At 37.1% G+C, this 18,829-nt stretch overlaps 1 protein-coding gene across 5 annotated transcripts in view; it reads right to left on the bottom strand.

The window, feature by feature from the left end:
• Positions 1 to 18,608, bottom strand: part of acsl1a (acyl-CoA synthetase long chain family member 1a) — a 33,286-nt gene extending 14,678 nt beyond the window's left edge. The window contains exons 1-13 of one of the 5 annotated variants that reach the window (XM_084395183.1): positions 18,534 to 18,608; positions 10,551 to 10,772; positions 7,537 to 7,651; positions 6,739 to 6,803; positions 6,479 to 6,580; positions 5,689 to 5,788; positions 4,070 to 4,245; positions 3,935 to 3,967; positions 3,740 to 3,791; positions 2,996 to 3,069; positions 2,618 to 2,695; positions 2,047 to 2,181; positions 1,805 to 1,939 (exon numbers count right to left, since the gene is read on the bottom strand). In XM_084395183.1, the coding sequence (XP_084251309.1) occupies positions 1,805 to 1,939; positions 2,047 to 2,181; positions 2,618 to 2,695; positions 2,996 to 3,069; positions 3,740 to 3,791; positions 3,935 to 3,967; positions 4,070 to 4,245; positions 5,689 to 5,788; positions 6,479 to 6,580; positions 6,739 to 6,803; positions 7,537 to 7,651; positions 10,551 to 10,745 (1,260 nt within the window). In that variant the 5' untranslated portion in view covers positions 10,746 to 10,772; positions 18,534 to 18,608. Of the gene's footprint in view, positions 1 to 1,804; positions 1,940 to 2,046; positions 2,182 to 2,483; positions 2,562 to 2,617; positions 2,696 to 2,995; positions 3,070 to 3,739; positions 3,792 to 3,934; positions 3,968 to 4,069; positions 4,246 to 5,688; positions 5,789 to 6,478; positions 6,581 to 6,738; positions 6,804 to 7,536; positions 7,652 to 10,550; positions 10,773 to 12,691; positions 13,041 to 18,533 lie in introns of those variants that run through there. The other 4 variants (XM_084395184.1, XM_084395186.1, XM_084395182.1 and 1 more) reach the window with 4 other exon arrangements.
• Between the last annotated feature and the right edge of the window lie 221 nt (positions 18,609 to 18,829).

Below are 18,829 nucleotides of genomic sequence, written 5' to 3'. Positions count from 1 at the left end.
CGGAGTCTTGTTCTCAGCTCAGCGATGGTCATGTTACCACAGTGAGAACATGACTCATCCATGAAAGCTGCCTTTGCGTGTTCTAAGCCCAAACACGCAAGACAGCGATCATGCCCATCAGAAGAAGGAATGGAACGACCGCACCCAGAAACACAGGGGCGAGACATCTTTAAAAAGACGTGCCCGTACAAGCTCTTTTGTGAGAGGAAACTTTACAATCTGTGCCGAGATGGCCAGGGAGAAACCACTGCACAGATCAGCAGGCAGGAATGTGAAACTCGCTGGAAATCGCCTATGACACCAACACAGACTGGAAAGCAGCTCGTCTCGAAGAACACTCGATGACACTCAGAGAATGCAAGCTACAGGAGTGAAGAGGACCTCTTGGCTACGAAGCAAAAACATATCTGCATGTTGCGGTGTACTTCCTTATATACCCACGAGGTAGGGCGGAGTTACGCATGCAAATTACGCAGACTCATGGCTTTTCCATTGCCATTGGCCCGTTTTGTAATACTTGAAGGTGATAGGCTTCTAAGCGAAACCCCCATTTCGTCGTCACTGACGTAACTCGTAGTGACCACGACAGGGAACATTTATTTTATATTTTATTTTTAAATCATGAAACTTTTCTAAGTTTCTTTATGTAAGAAAAATGTGTCCCGCATTTTCATGTCACTACCAAAACAGTGTGTGTTTTAGTCCATTGGCTGAGACTGATTTTAACCACACCCCTATATTTTTGATCAGGAAATATTCCTGAATGCCTCTCTATCATTATAGATAGGTATCATAATTTTGAGGGAAATGTGTTTAAAAGTCTGAAAATCTGTGTGTACTTTAAGGGACGTCACTACCAAACACCTTTTTTTCTGCAATTAAGCAAACTTTTTGGGGTTTTATTCCATAAAATGTCGTTTTTATGTGTGTACAACTGTTCAGAACTGGGCTAGGTAACCATGTGCTGATTATCATCTTTGAACTCGGCTCAAAAGTATCTTAAATTGTCACTACCGAAACAGTCATGACTGAAACATGTCATTATTGTTTTGGTAGTGACAAAAAGGAACACATAATCATTTATTTGGGGGAAATAAGTTAGTTATACTATATTTAGTACCGTTATGCAAATCATTAGTATCTTAGTATGTTTTAGTAGTGTTTTAGTGTGCGAGTTAAAATTCTGTAATGTGATGTGGTCGCTACCAAAACATTACTGTCACTACAGAAAATGTACCGCCACAACCGAAACATGGATGTTTTGTCTAAAATAAAGTATACTGAATTATCAACTAAGACGTTATTATAGTGTTTGGTTCAATGTACAGACCCTTTCCAAAAAATTTGAATATCATGGAAAAGTTTATTTATTTCCATAATTCCATTCAAAACGTTTAACTTCCATAGATTATAGATTCAGGGCCCACAACTTAAACGATTTCAAGTATTTAGTTGTTTATTTGTACATAATTTGGGCTTCCAGCTCATAAAACCCACGAAAACAGGATTTCCAAAAATTTGAATATTACATATTGCAAGGTTTCTTTCACCAGCACCAGAGCGGAGCAGAAGCAGAGTTTCTATGAAAGCCTGAAAAACGATCGATCAATCAATCAATCAATCAATAAAAAGCCAATTGCGACTTTAGACTTTAGACTGTTGGACAGTTGGATGTTGAGTGTTTTTGAATTTGTGAGTTGCCAGGAAACAGTCTTTATAGGTTCTCTATGGTTTCATCTGATTGTTCTGTTCCTGGGCACAAACACACTCTTTCTTTCTTTCCTTCTCCTTTTCATCTGGTTACCTGCACTTTGCTGAAGATTAGTTTATCCCACATGCTGTCCGTCCTCACAACTCCACTTCTTAGCTCCGCCTCTTTTCTGCTGGTGGCAAAATCCAGCAGCCATCTCTTAAGAGGAGTGTTCGCCTGTCCGAAGATCTTAACGCAAACAAAGATGAATGTATAATGATGGGTAAAGATTTTTAGGTATATTTAAAGACAGACTTCAACGTTAACAGTTTTTGTGTGTATAACTAAACAGTTACCTTATCAAACATGCGGTTGAGTAGTCTGGGCACTACAGGAAATACAGTGGGCTTAAGAGTCTTCAAATCATCCATCAGCAGACGGATGTCACCCTGAAAATATCCAATCCTGCCCCCGTGGACCAGAAGCACACCCTATACACACACAACAAACACATTTATTAAACAAAAATATAATGTAGATTCATTTTTATATGCAAAGGATTTACTCAAAGCACAACACAACACATTTTTAATAATACTTTATTTGGATAAAGGGTGAAGATGTCAATTTTCCTAAGCCGGAAATTACTTTTGGCAACTACAATATGTAAAATATGTGACAATGGTAGAGTAAATAAATCATAGTATCATATATTTAACCAAAACATCCCTAACTTATTGATTTAATGTATTAAAACATTTGTTTAATGACTGTGTGCATGCATAATACATACCTCAACCACTCTCTCAAACATGTGTGCGAGTGGTAGGTAAGAAATGTGAATGTCTGTCTGGTTAAGCATGCAATGAGCCTGTAAAACACACACACACACACACACACACACGTGCAGTGTGAAATCCAGCATACCTCAACTACTCTTTCAAACATATGTGCTAGTGGTAAGAAGGAGATGAGTACATCTTGAGGACCAAGTTTCAGCAACCCCTAACCACACACACATACAAACACATCAACATATAGATCATGAGGGAGGTAGAAACAGGAAACAGACAATTAAATGAGGAAATGAGGCACAAGAAAAGGTTAACATAACAGAGACAGAAAGAAAACATTTCACTTAACAGTTAACTGACAAACAAAATAAAGGAAACAGGCTCCTAAAAATCTCATAGATTTTATCTGACATTTAAATCTCATTTGTTGGCAATTTTTTATCTTTTTCTCAAAGATAGAATTCAGTACAATGAATTTTAAAGGATAAAGAAGCGAAAAAATCTATCTTACCTGTGTAACTTTAATGAAAGCAGAACAATTGGAAACAACGTTTCCATGTGTAAGCATTGCTCCCTTTGGATTTCCTGTCGGAAAAGAAATCAGTTACATTTATTCTCCAGGTTGGAGCCCTAAAAATGCCAAAATATGACTTTGATGTAAATGAAAAAGGAAAGAAGTTTGCTTTGTTCATCAATGAATCCTCAGTGATTAAAGCCATTGGAAAGCATTGACGTGTTAACTACAAAATGATTCATTTTGTTTGAGATTAATAACAATTAAATACTTTAATACATAAATATCTAGCTCAGACATGAAATTCTAGAGGGCCCGGGCTGATAGGTCCATTACATGCAATCTACAAGCAATCACATAATTACCGCATGGGACAAGCTGATTGGCCTCTGCTGATCCTGCGGCCAATGAGATTGCTTGCTCAACATTTAAATAGTCTGGTTCAGTGGTTGCTGTAAGCTAGTCCTGCAGCGCTATCAGAGTTCCTCTGAAACCCTCCACCTCCACCTGTCTAGATCTGCTATGGGATTTATCCATGTCTACTTATGCAGCAGCAGGATATCTGTCATGCTCACAGCAGCGTGTCTGTGTATCTATTAGCAGTAGCAAGTCCATACTTGCTCTGCAACAGCAGCAGCGTAGCAGATCTAGTCCGCCAAGACCAAATACATTAACATTGCGTATTCAATAACATGCTAAATCTACACAGAGTTGTTATGATTGGATTATATAAATGCATACCTGTAGTTCCACTTGTGAAGCAAATCAGTGCCAGGTCCTCTGGTTTAGGAGGCTTGAAATAAAAATTCAATACTAAGCAGTCATTCCATTATGAAGTAAAAAAAAATCAATAATAAAGCAATCAAATAAAACTATTCATTATTCACATATAATGTTGCAAGTCTGTAAATCAATACAGTGCTCAGTTTTACTCACAATGGGAACCTTGTGGTTGACTTTGCCAATAGCCTGCCAAAAGAAAGACTTCATTTACTGCAGTACAAATAGATTAAATGGGATTAATGGGATCACTGTTTAGCAAGTGTGTTTAAGTGTGTGTGTGTATCAAACCTCCAGCTCCTTGAGGCTCAAAACTTCAATGCCGTTCTGTTGTGCTTGTGCAGTCAGCTCACTGTCAAAGTTCTCCATGATCACTATGGTTGTGACGCTGTGCTTCCGGCCAGACACACAGTCCAAGATAAGACGAGCCTTCTCCGCGAGATCACAGATCACAGTGGAGATGGAGGCTACAACAACAGCTCTGTTACCCACAACAAATTTCCACAATTTCGACAACACATCACAATGGCAACACGATTTACATCTTCATTCAAATCTTCAAATGAAATAAAAAAATAGTTCTGTTAATTAATTAAATATTAAAGGCACAGTATGTAAGTGTTGCATTCAAAACATTAACAAAGGCGTAGCTTGTTGACGCCGTGAATGAGCGTGGAATCATGGGAGTTGTCTTCTTCACCTCCACAGCCGATAGAAAGCAATCCGACGGGACTCGGGGCAGAAATCATGGTCATGGGTGAGCTAATGTATTAAAGTTTTATTAATGTTACTGTGGTATGAAGCAGGGAAGGGCTGAGAGCTCAGGACATTTTACGTTGCTGTTTTTGCTTATACCGGCCGCTGCCGCTCTCTTCGATTTGTTGTTTATGCATATTTTATGATTAAAGTTACGATTAAAGTTGTTTAACGCTCACCTCCTTCATCCCTGAATTTGAACTTTGTAACAGTGTTGTTACAAATGTAATGTTTGATCACTCAAATCACATTATTTTATTTAATTCTGATGAAATAGCCGCAAATGCTGAATTACAGGTCACTTTATCTGACTTGCTTGGTGGCTGGTATGAGACACTTCTTGCACACTGCGCGCAGTAAGATAGATCGATATTAGTAGCTGGATGACTTGTGTTCCTAAATGGCATGCAGTTTATTTTAAAATGTATTGTATAAAATGCTGTATTACTGTTACTACAAATAAAGCTCTTTCTGATTATGCTGTGTTAGCCACTTGACAAAATTGTTGTCTCTGAGGCATGGTACAAACATGTTACTTGCGGTAAATCAAGAAATCAATAGATTCAAACAATAAGACTAACCGTGTTGAGCTATATAACAATGATTGATTTTCTATCGTGAAAAGTATTCAAACAGTTGCTCACCAAAACGCATAACAAATTAAAGCGTGTTTCCTGGTTTTAAATGGTGTTTCCATGTTTTCTACAGAAATTCAGTGTAGCGCGGATATGATCTCATTGACATGCTACGCAATGACACGGCCGTTACACAGGTTAAAATAGCTGATTTTTCTGGATTTAAACATTGTTGGAAACATTTGGGATAATGTAAGTACACAAGTCAACAAATATATATTGTTTTAGTGGTTTTTGGATATTTTAATCCAGAAATCTTACATATCGTGCCTTTAAGTGATTCAATAAAAAAAAATTAAATGTAATTTTAATAAATAGGTTCTAGTTAATCGTGTTTTAGTTACTTTTTCACTGAACAAAATGCTTTTTCGTAATAGGAATAGGACATTTTTAGTCTGAATAAAAATAAAATAAAAAATATTTTCAAGTATTTATTTGCAGAAATAAAACTAAATAGAAGGGGAAGATATCATAAAACTTCTGCACAGAATTATAAAGAAATGTTGTGTGCTTTCTCACCTTTGTCAATGATGTAGCTGATGGCCTCTGTACCCAGTGTGTCATACAGTGGCACTGCCACCAGTGAATATGTGTAACATGCCAGCTCTGAAATCGTCCACTAACGTACAAGCAATTTAATCAGTTGTGGAATACACATACTTATGCACAAATAATATCATCTTAAACAGAATAAATATAGAATAAAACAGGATTAGGAAGTGCTGCCACGCCTGCTGTACAATAAGTGAAGCAATTAATTAGGGCTGTCAATCAACGTTCAATTAATGAGAATACATGACATTTTAATTAAATCGTATATATTAATATTTCTGAGAAAGCACCCAAATGAAAAAATTCGGTCACACTTTATACAAGGTGTCTTTAACTATGATGTACTTATATCAAATAATAAGAACAATGTAATTATTTTGTTGAAGTTGTATTGCAAAACACTTTTGCAGCTATTGAGGTGGGATACGGGTAAGATTAGGACAGGTTTAGTAAAAGGGAGGGGAAAATGCAGATAATTATAATAATATAAGTACAATGTAAAAACATGTATATGTAGGTACAATGTAGGTACAAATTAGTTAAAGCGTAAGACACAATATAAAGTGGGACCAAAATGTTCAAAGTTATTACATTATTGTGGCAAACAAGTAAAGCAATGAATAGACAAAAAGTGGCTTTAGAAGTTATCATATTGTTTAGTTTACTTACATATACATGATTATTGGCCTACAGCCCACATCAATCCATTTTACAATCAAACTGTCTGAGGCAGATAGCTCTAGTAGGATGTGATTACCTCTGGCCTGTTCTGTGCAAAGATGCCAATGTATTTGTCTCCCGATTGACTGTGACCTCTGTGGAGTAATGCTGAACCTGCAAACTCTGCCCTGTCTGCTACCTACGAACACAAACATCATACGGAAATACATAACTTTATTCAATTGCACAGCCATATCTGATCAAATATAAACAAGAGAGGAATCCATGAACATTTATGAAATAAAATGCTAAACCAGTTCTGATTTAACATCACACCGCAGACTACAGAAATCTTACCTCTTTATACGACAGCCATTTATATTGCTTGCTCGCTTTTCGTGATCCCAAACAAGGACCATTATCTATAAAAGTTAAATCACAAAAATGATTTACAGACAAAACTTTAGGCTTAGAGCTGCACGATTCTGGATTTTTTTTTTTTATTAAAATTGAGATCACAAATCTCCCACGATTCTGAATAGACAACTAAACAACACAGTATATTTAAAAAATATTTAATTAATCTGAATTAATAATTGTAAAAAAAAAGGTTTTAATGAATGATTCAATGACTCGCTCATAAAGACTTGTTTCATTACTGGATGGATCAGCATTTTTGAACAAATCTTTTGAATGAATGATTCAATGACAAATTCACAAACAGTCACTTGTCGCCACCTACTGGTGTAACAATGTTATTGATAAATCTTTATTTAAGTTACTTCAAAATGTGTCATTTACTCTATTTTGAACGCTAGGGCAGACATAAGTGTTTATATGCAATAAACTTTATTCCAGTACTTCCAGAAAAAATATATATATATATACTGTGTGGTTGAAAAGACTGTTTGTGAAGCTGTTTCATATCTATATATGATGATAACTGCTTTCTCTGGGTCAGCAGCAGTACGAACACAGATTTAATTGTTCGCTGTGATCATACTTGTCAAAGATTTAATAGACATAGCCGAATCATTGACATTTTGGAATAATGTATATTATAGATCGCAATCTTTTAACGATTAATCGTGCAGCTCTAGGTGAACTATTAATTTAATTGATTTTAAAGTCTGTTTAAATGACCACTTGACTTACTTGACACTCTTAGTCCTCGTAAGAAAAACTCATACATTGTCAGAGCGTCTTTATAGTAGTATGTCATGTATGTGTCACTGTCCAATAGGATAGACCGACGAGCATATTCACTACCCTGAAAAAACAAAACGAATGAACTATGATGTAGTTCTGTCCCAGAAAATCAAATCACAACTCCTTACAAATCCGCTCCCGCTTTGCTTCCACACCAGACAGATACTCTGGAACAGCATGAACAGACACAAACAGAGTCAAATGAACAGTGAATCATCCCAGTGCATTTGAAATTTGAGGACCAGAACAAAATGCTAATTTCATTTATGCATAAACAATTTTTACAGTAGCATTAACTTGTCAAAATAAACAAGAAAATAAGACACACGGAAATGTAAAGGTCACCGAATCTTTCACTACTTTAGGTTTGATAAAACAAAAGGACCAGGCCATTAACAGCAGAAGGAAGGAAGACTTCACGCCAAAAGAATTTACAGATGGTCGTTGCTCAGTGGATCTGACTGGCTTTATATCTGTTGCCAACACGTTTCAGTTACCATAGCAAACATACAAGAAATAGTGAGAATACGTGTTTTCTTCTTCAGCCAAAGACAGAGACAGAGATCAAGGACGTACATCTGTAGTTACACTCGTCTGGGTGAAAGAGGCTGTAATTATTCGTATTTAAGGCATCGTTACAGTCTGTGCACATGTGTACATGCACACAAAACTGCTCATCGTATGAGGACAGAATGGGGGAAATAGCAGGAATGTGATGAAAAGACCATTCCAAAACCAGCTGTAGGCTCCAATGTTTTCAACTGTACACACACACACACACACACACTACCATTCAAAAGTTTTAGGCTAGTAGTTTATTTTTTTGAGCATATTTCTCTTATGCTCACCAGGGCTGCATTTGCTCACAAAAACAGTTAAAATTTGTAATATTGTGAAATATTATTACAATTTTAAATGACTGTTTTCTATTTTAGAAAAAAAAAAAATAGAATTATCAATTTTGTTACTGTCACTTTTGATCGATTTGATGTATTCTAACTGAATAAAAACATATTAGAGTGTATATTAAACCTTTTCTTCTACAGACAGGAATTAAACATGGTTATTATAGAAACCACAATGCATGATTCCAAGAAAACACAGCACATATTTTGTGCACTAAGATTTATTTAAATGTACAGTACTGTATGTCTGAGAACACAGATGGGCAACTTAAGACAGCTCATACAGGCAGAGTTTTGTGACATGCAGCGGGTGACCTCTTTATATGCTGGGTTAACCAGAGGAAGCCACAGTCTGTATTGCTGAACCACTTTTAAATGGAACAAATAATCACTAAAATCTTGCACCTCAAGCTGAGAGACACTTTCAACCTTTCAAAATAGATTTGACTCTAGAATGCGTTCTAAGGTCTCTGACTGAAAACGTGTTTATTTTAATGCGTTACTAGTTTCGCAAGCTATGATGATGTGGAGAAATTATGACCTTGGTGGATTTGCAAGCCAATGGCTGCTAAGCAACTGTTGGAGATGAGAATCCACTAGTTTTTCTCAAACTGCTGGCAAGTTATTTTACCAGGTGGCCACTGGCCACATTGAATAATTCCAATGAAGAATTACCAAATTACCCAAAGGTTTTATGGCAAAGGTTTTATGGAATCAAATTTTTGAAGTACAACCTATTTAATAGCTTTGTTTGAGGTGGTTAGTAACATTGAAACAAGAAATATTCAAGTGCAACTGATGGTATAATCAATAGTCAATAATCTCAAAATTAAAGATTTACCTCATTGTTACCTCACGAGTTTTAGAGTAGGCATCATCTAAACTGTGGTTGGTCATTTTGCATCTAGGTCTACCTGTCTATGTGGCCTTAAAAAAAAACTACAATGTAGATCAGACTTTGTTTTACGGACATATTGACAAGACTACTAACCCTGAAATAGGGGTTGCACAGACTAGTCGACTTTAATGCTCTGCCATGACGCTTTACGCTTGACGTCGACTAGTCACTGACCATGGTCTATAGAGGGCGCAACAGGATAAGAAAAACACTTTTACACTCTGTTTCCAACAATTAAAATGACAAATAGATTTAATTTGTTACATTTATATAGCGCTTTTCTCTGCACTCAAAGTGCTTAACATAGAAGGGGAATCTCCTCAACCACCACCAATGTGCAGCATCCACCTGGATGATGCGACGGCAGCCATATTGCACCACACACCAGCTTATTGGTGGAGAGGAGACAGAGTGATGAAGCCAATGAGTATATATGGGGATGATTAGGAGGCCATGATGGACAGAGGCCAATGGGCAAATTTGGCCAGGATACTGGGGTTACACCCCTACTCTTTCGAAAGACATCCTGGGATTTTTAATGCCAACAGAGAGTCAGGGCCTCGGTTTAACGTCTCATCCTAAGGATGGGAATGCATACTCCGAGAGCGCTCCACGAGATATGTGTGTTTATACCATCTGGATGCTCAAAATTAAACAGGTGAATACATGTAAGTTAATCGCCGATCTAAACTAATGCACAGCAGCAGCATTGTACAGAATCATTCAGTAGCACAGAAATGTATAGTCAACACTGTTCTGTGATTTATCAATAAAATAGCTTATCTGAAACTGAAAAGTTCTAGCATATTTCTTATAGTGACTAAAACCCACAGCTTCACTATTAGTAGAGTAGAATTAATTCACAGTATGCACAGTAGAAATTAATTCACACACAAACGCTCTCTCACTAATGCATTCAATGTAATCTTTACTGTGCTACTTTATCTGTATCTGATTTAGAACGAGCAAAAACCCGGCAACCCGCTTTCTAGTCTCAGCTCGAGGTTCAGGCTTATTTGTTCATTAATGACGTCATCAGCGACTAGTCGACTCGACTTTTTTTATCACATAAATGTTGGCTTAAAAAAATCTGAAGTCGTTTAAACCTCTACCCCTAGGTATAAAACTACATAAAACAACTGCATTTTCACACTTACCGGTACCTCCACGGACTGCATGGCGAGGTCACATGGTGGTTTAAGGGCTTTGGGACGGGTGGCCAGCCAGTATGTGGTGATGGCAGCGAATGCGCCCATGCCCATGAGGGTGTTAGTGGGTAAACCACGCACATACTGCCTCACGTCGTCCAGCTCAGGCATCCGCAGGTGTCGGATCAGATCCTGGGCCTGCATTGCTTTGCCAATTCAGCTTACTCAAGTCTGAAAGGAAAAACACAGAGGGAGGACACACAAAGTGATTATGGAAAAACAAAACAGATACTGGTGTATTTTAAAATGTACTTTTAATTGTCATTTGAAAATCATTTTGAAGTGAATGCAACATTTGGTAATATTCATGATGATTATTTGACATTATTTTTGTATATGACTTGTTGGCCCTTATTAAAATGATTGTGATTGGCATTTAAGTGATTGGCAAAGAAGACACGTTTTGTACAAAAATGTATGAAGTATGAGATTTGCATTCAAACTATTACATCCACCAGCTGAAATGCCCATGATCGCCACCAGAGAGCACTCCTCCCAACTCCCTTGCTTTCCCATCATGAACTTCAATTCCCATTACCCATTGCCTGGACTCATTATTGTTTGGTCACTTCCATGGTGTGTCATTATCTAGTTAGGTCTGCCTATTTAAGCCCGGTGTTTTCTGCTATTCTTTGTGAAGTCTTGTTTGTGTCACAGGGCAGTTTTCTTTGGCTTCCCGTGTTATGGTTTCGATCATCTGCCTGGTTTCCTGGATTTCCCTGTTTGCCTATGATTTGATTTTGGACTCAATTGTGGTTTGGATTGTTTGCCCTGCGTTTTTGATCTCGTCTGATATTTGAATTACAATTTTGGATTACCCTAATAAAGCTGCGTTTGGATCTCCAATCCAAGTCTCGGAGCAGTATGTGACACAAACATAAGTGAATTCCTCTGAATAATTTTTAAAATGATTTATTGTTACAGTAAACTAGGAATGCACGATTTTATTATTATTCTGTTATATTATTCTGTTATATCAATTATATTTACTTTAATAAATTATTAATCGGTTTCATACTGTACATACTACATTATAATGTTGTGATGCTGTTTTCATTTTCTTAAACTAGTATAGATTTATAAAACCAGCCAGAAAGTCAATATCATAGTGCATCCCTATACATACACACACACGCCTGTTTTATCCCAGTTCATAATAATCAGTGGACACTCAACTCAGCTGAGAAAGACAGTCACAATCTTTCATTTTATCCCTGTATGTCTCTGGTTTGTTTCATTGTTTCAATAGGGCTATTAAAAACATAAATATAAATTTCAAATAAATATTTCAGCTGCATCAGCCTATAGCCTCTGGCAGTGTTTCTCTGAACAGGCCCTCTTCATGGAAGTGGACTATGATTACAGACAGTAATGAGGGCCCTTCATTCAGCTGAGACCCAAGAAACGTCTGCAGCTTGACGTGACTTCCATGCTCTCACACTCAAGATGGAAATCTTCACTAAAGGCTGACAGCTTCCCTGCATCAGTGAGGTGTTAGCCAGCTAATGCCTGATGATATCTCTGAAACCACTTCATCTTCATGCAGAGGGTGAAAATGAGTGATAAAGCCTGTGAACAGCACTGTTAATGTGTTGTCGATAATATGGTGGGTCTTCACTTCAGAAGTCTTTGTTAGTGTAGGGTTAGGTAGGGTAGGGTTTCACACTGTTACACTCTCTCTCTCTCTCTCTCTCTCTCGCTCTCTCTCTCTCTCACACACACACACACACACACTATACATGTATATAAAATGTTAATATATATATATCTTTCTCAAGGTAAAAACTTTCTCTCGGTTCCACTCTACTAAAAGCCCAGTGCCTCTGACCTTGAACTTACCCAGGAGCATGTAAAGTACACACACATTTACATAGCTATCTCAATGAGAACATTTCATGAATATTAGTGTTATTTATTAATTGATTTTCCAATTGAGGATGCCCCCAAATTTTACCCACATTTACCTTACTTCTATAGGGACAGTCCTATATCCAAAGAATCACAGCACAGGTAAAAACACACACAGCTTGACATAAAGCCACTTTTATAATGGAATCAAAACTGAACGAAAAAAAAAAAAAAATACTTACAGTGCAGCTCTGGTTAGGTTTTTTCGTGTGAGTGAGTAATAGCTGTATTGTAATTGCGTTGTTTGCGTTGTGTCTGTTGTTGCGGTTAAACTGACCTAAGCAGTGCTGAAGGAAACTATAGCTATGAATAGCAGAATGACCCTCACGGACAGCAATACCACCACGTGGGTCTCTCTCTTTTTCTCTCACGCTCTCTATCAATCTTTCACTATAAACTGTCACTGAATTTCCACTCGTTTTCTCCTTTTCTCAAGCGTCTCCCACTCCTCAATGCAGCGCGAATGTTTTTATAGCTGTTGGCTCAAGTATTTATGCCCTGTAGTCTGTTTTACCAGATGCAGTCGTGTATGCTTGTGTCGTGAGTGAGCGAGTCTTTTAAAATGCTTCAAAACACATGGAGATGCTGGCATCCCACACATCAATATAAAGCGTACTGTTGCTGTTCTTATCTCTGAAACATAAGCACATCATCCATTTCAAAGACGTGAGAGCTGACATTGCCGTGTACGTACGTGTGTGAAATTCTTGCTGAACAGCACAGTAGCTGATAGTAGTGCAGCAGATCTGCTCTGTAATACGAGAACAAGAGATGTGTGGCAACTCAAACACTCTGTACTCAAACACAATACAGTAATTCACATGGATAAAGAGAAAAAATAAGGAAGACATTCCACATGTGCCAGAAAATAAGCTCTCTCACAGAACGTGTCGCTGTCTGTGAACGTGCTATCTGGGTCACATTTCACACCAAAAATCAAAACAAGTAAAACAAATGGCCAATAAGATTACTATTATTAACATTAGTCTTAAAATAAAAAGCAAAATTTTGCATTGGGACATTATTTTAATGACACTTAAGATCTGAATTTGCATTAGCATAAAATAAATAACATTAATAATGTAAGGGGGGAAGGGGTGGTTTATTATTTAATTTTTAAATTAGCTAGAGATACACAATATATAATTTCCATTATCAGATGCTATTAGTGTTTTTTGTAATTAGTAACGGTTGAAACTGTCTGAAACAGTTGACATTGGATATTTAACTGGGATGCAGCATTCATTTAAAACTATTAATTTAGGTTTTAGTGTGTTTTAATTTTGCTTACTTATTTCTTTTTTGTTTATTGGCCATAACATTAGTAATTATAGGCTTATCATCAATAAGTGTAAGCGTCGTTGAAGATTTAAATGTTTGTGTGGTGCTGCACAGTGTTATTGTAAACATGAAGAGTGGTTATTCATAAAAGATGTACTGTAAACTATGCATTTATATGCCCACATGAGACTTGTGAGAGGGGGAAGCAGCTGTGAGTGTATCTGGCTCACAGATGGGAAAATCACATGGCCGTTCTGGCAGAGCTTGTTCTCGAACTGAAAGCTAACCTCTCTCCATACTTGGGCCGCAAAGAGCACAAACCAATGACAGAGCTACACTTACAATCAGCCCACTGAGAGAAAGACAGAAAGAGTTAGACAGAGAGACAGACAGACAGACAGACAGACAGAAAGTCCTTCAGCAGAACCCAGAGGAACTTTGTATTGCTCAATATTTCAAAGCACGATTTAACGAAGTTTCGTTTAAACTTCCCCTTAGATGTTTCTTCTAAAATTGTTTAGGATAAATACAAATAGATACAAACTGAGACCTTAAAACTCAACCAAAGGTTCTGCAAACTTGCTCTCCATTTAATATTGATGCTGAATAACACACATACACACACACACACACACACAAAGCTTTATTTATAATTTTGGAGGCTGGGAAAGTTATGTTGTCACATAAATGGAAGCCAATGGAAAAAGAGAGAGAGAAAGCAGAACAAACAGCTGTTCAGGATACCAAAAACATGACACACAACATGCACACAAACCTATCAAACCTTTAAAGGGGTCATGACATGAGAAATGTAATTTGCCTTGATCTTTTAACATATAAGAAGTATTTGTACCATTAAAACATCCTGCAAGAATCAGAGCTTAAAACATCCTACTCATAAACAAAGCATTTATTTAAGCAAGCTCCAAAAACAGCCCGTTTTGATATTAGAGGGACTTGTGATGTGACGTCACAAGGGCAAATGTATTTGCATATGCCTGCCTTCAGAGACATCGACAAATAGTTTTACATCATCGCACCATAAGCCACTTTTCCACTGTTGGGCCAAACAATAACAAGCTAGCTTTGAAAGCATTAGATCCCACCCTCCCTTCAGAGCGCTCTAAGCCACGCCACCTCCAAAACACATGAACACACACAGCAGACTCTGCAAAGCGTCACCAGATGAGAGACAGTATTAAATTATCTCATGTCTCAAAAGCACATAACATTATAATAATAATGAATGTGAACAACTTAAAGAGCTCAAAAATCCCGAGTCTGAGGACGTGAACAGCTCCGCGTCGAACATCACAGGTTGCCATCTTGTAATTATGGTTATATCGGACCGAATGCAATGATTGGAAGAAAATGTTTTGGTCTGGAGACTTCCACAGAAGATATTGTAAAAAAAAAAATTAATATATTTAGACCACTTCTATTATTACTTGCTATCAGGATGTGAAGAGAGTTTCAACCAGTACAAACAAAAAGTATTTATAAAAAAAAAAAAAAATACCTTTAACCTCACACACAAACAAGCACACAACAAACACCCACTTCACACAAACATGCATGCTACTGAGGTTAACTTATTCATACATATACAGTATGTTGCACTGTAGCCTACAGCCCTGAATATACCTAACCCTCATAACGGCATAACTCCATCAGTGGCCTATTCAGATTCAGAGATTCTTTTTGGAAAGAAAAAAATAATAATCTTGTCAAATATGTTTCCTATTTTCCACGGTCTATCAAGGTATCGCAGCAGCTGGTGAAATACATTCAAGGCAGTGGTTTCTAAAAAAAAAAAAAATTTTTTTTTTTGGTCATGCCCTCTTTTTAAACCTTTTTAAAAAAATCAGGCTGATTGAGCAAATATATGAGACATGATACATTTCAGTTTCTTTCAACATACCTTCTGATGTTCATTCATGTTTATTTCTAATAGCTAATACTGCTTAGTATATTTAGTAGAGCTGTTATTCATTAGTTATGTGAAACAGCATTCTCGTCAGCTTCCAAAATTTATTTTAAAAATAACACTTGGCAATAGACACAGAGTGTGTTTGCAACTATACGCCATTTGTGTTTTGCAGTCACACTTTATATTAGGTGGCCTTAACTATGTACTTAACCGTTTAAAACAATATGTTAGTGCATTGTAATACCATTTAAAGTGCATTTTATTAACATTAACATAACATAACCCCGGCCTGACACAAGCCTTACCCCAAAACCTAACTCTTACCCCTATAATCCTAACCATAACCCTCCTGAACCTATAACCTCTAACTCATAAGCAGTAAATGTGGAAATTTTCCAGAACAGCGTGTAACAATTACACAGTCAATTCAGTCTTTTAGGTGTTTAATGTTATGTAGTTAAGGTAACCTAATATAAAGTGTGACCTGTTTTTCAACTTATTATGCCTGTTTAAGGATATTTCATTTGATTTCCTATTATTTCTTACTAAATCTTACATAAGCTCTAGATTATGGCCTGAAATGGGCTTGTTTGGTCATGTTTGAACTCTTTCCAGCTGAACCACACCTAAAGCATTCTATAAGGAGTTTAAAAGTGGAGCAGCACATAATACACGCCACGTTCTATAGACGGCCAGGGGGCAATTTTGTTTTTTGTGAGAGGAAAGACTTACAAGAGAAACGGATATCAATTTCGGAAGATCTGAAATTTGAGACAGGCTCTTTTATCTGTTAGTCTATTAAGTCGAAAATCTTAATTAACAGAGATGAGAAAACATTTTTATTGGTAACGAACCACAGCAACAGGTGTTATAGTCCCATCCTTGGTGGATTGTTCACCAGTGACTCACCTTGTACTTCAATACCTGCAGCAAAATATTAAACAGATTCTGGCAGAATGGTCTATCAACAGAGAATACTCAAACTATCAATATACAAGAAGTTTGCTATGCAACCTCAACCTTGAGAAAAGTGATGTAACTTAAGTTGACCAACTTGACCCACAAAACCAGAACAAACCGTCTGCATGAATGAGAGAAAAACAAAAGGAAATGAAATCAGCCTGCTAGACAGCCAAAATTGCAGACATTCCAATCTCCTGAGTCCTGAGTGTGTTTGCTGCTCATAATTCGCAACTCCGCTGTTTACAAGTTGAAAATCTCATTCTCAATCACAACATATTCACACACAACTTTCTGTTTTGCACAAAAAAAGAAATGAGTTTACTTGACATGAGAATGATGAGCAGACAAGCTAAAAAACGTCTCTTACCACAGTATTTAGAAAAAAGAAAGAAAAAGATTAATATCTTTAAGATTTTTCATGCAAATCCGTCGAAATAAGTAAAGTTTAATAAATGACAAATATATTTCTTCCGAGGAGGTTAAGGTCCAAAAATAAGTGCATCTTTCAGCCCTGCATCAACGAAATGAGGCCAAATGATCTGTGTTAAGAGGTCTTGTCAGCAGACCTGTTGCACCATTCTGTAGTTGGATGTTTTCTTAAAATCTTTAATGGACAAAGTCAACACTTGTTTTTTGTTTTTTTTGTGCATCAAATAAATGTTATGTTTATGTTTAAGGTTTGCTGATGAAATAAGTGTTAGGCTAACCCTTATTTGTAATAGAGATGTATGGGTATTTCAGGATGCCATCTAATTTGTGATGGCCAGTGATCTGGATAAGCAAATGGGAGGTTAAACGACAAGGAGTGATGCCACAACATGTCGTGGACAAAGGATGCATGGTCTCTTTATCCGATTCTGTTCTGAATTAACTAATTAACTAACAATAGAGCGTGCGAGACTCCGAAAAGCGTCCGCCCCTCTCTTTGTCTTCACACAGATCCTCCACTCAACTTCAGCCTTCTCTGCCAGAGGAGTACGAAGGAGATCGTTTTGGGATAAGACATAAATAACCTTTATATTTTAGAAGACCGTTTTAATATTTTCTGGACTTGCTGCTGCTCACTAACTGGCAAAGGTCGAAGCGCTTTCAGCGCTCATGCGTTGCGATGTCAAATTCGTGAATGATTCGTTCTTTTGAATCGGATCTTTTCAATGAATCGCTGATCCGGTTCACAAAATCAATCTGAACGGACAAAATCGGTCAGAGCGGTTTTCGAGTCAACATAAATCCGATAACTGCATGGACATGATCGATATGTTATTATGACTGATTAGTGAGCTGATGGTATGCGTTTGGCAGGAAAGGAGGATTGATGGGGAATGTTACTTTAATAGATAAATAACAGAAATTACACATGACACATATGCGAAACAGAGCAGCATTTAAAATTAAGTAGTAACATTTGTTTAAATTAATAGCGAAAAAACGGGGGTAAAAACATCATGTGTCTATAGCCTATTGCTAATTTGGGATGCAGAAAGGATATTTTCTTTTACTGTCTATGATATTTACGCCGTGAAAAATGATCGTGTTTTGAAGTGGCTGAAAAGGACCGTTCAAAAGAACCGATTCGCGTAAATGAGTCGGACTTTTCCGTCACCACTCATGCTTCAAAACGAACTCGCTCTCGCTGCAGAAAAACACATCGCCAAAGGCGTAATCAGTGCATTTAAAATTAGTGTTAAACTGATAATTCATGATCAGGCTGAGCAGATGCACTAAACCAACAATATGCATTTGGACGTTTTTCTTCGTGATAAATATGCACGTTTCGGAAGTTTTATTCAGTTTCATCGACAGGAATATGAATAGTAGTCTAGCTGAGATTAAAGCAGAATTGCACAAACCTGAATGGTGTGAATGTAGCGTCCACACTGCTGTTATTTAGAGGCGTGTATGGCTCTCCTCCGCGCTGTTTTCAGATAGGAAACTGGGCGCTCGACCAATCCGAACACCCGTCACATATCTTTACGCGTATGAATTGAAAGAACGACTGCAGTTGGTCATGTTTTAATGAACATTTACATACATCAACTGCGATGTTCACTAATGACTAATGACACAATGAAGCTCTGGTTTTTTTTGTTTTTTTTTGCACCATGAAGTGAAGTATAATAAATGAATAAAGGGACTCTATTAAAAA

Source organism: Rutilus rutilus, assembly GCF_951802725.1.
Source record: "Rutilus rutilus genome assembly, chromosome: 2".
Taxonomy (NCBI): domain Eukaryota; kingdom Metazoa; phylum Chordata; class Actinopteri; order Cypriniformes; family Leuciscidae; genus Rutilus; species Rutilus rutilus.
This window is presented reverse-complemented; position numbering and strand designations above follow the sequence as displayed.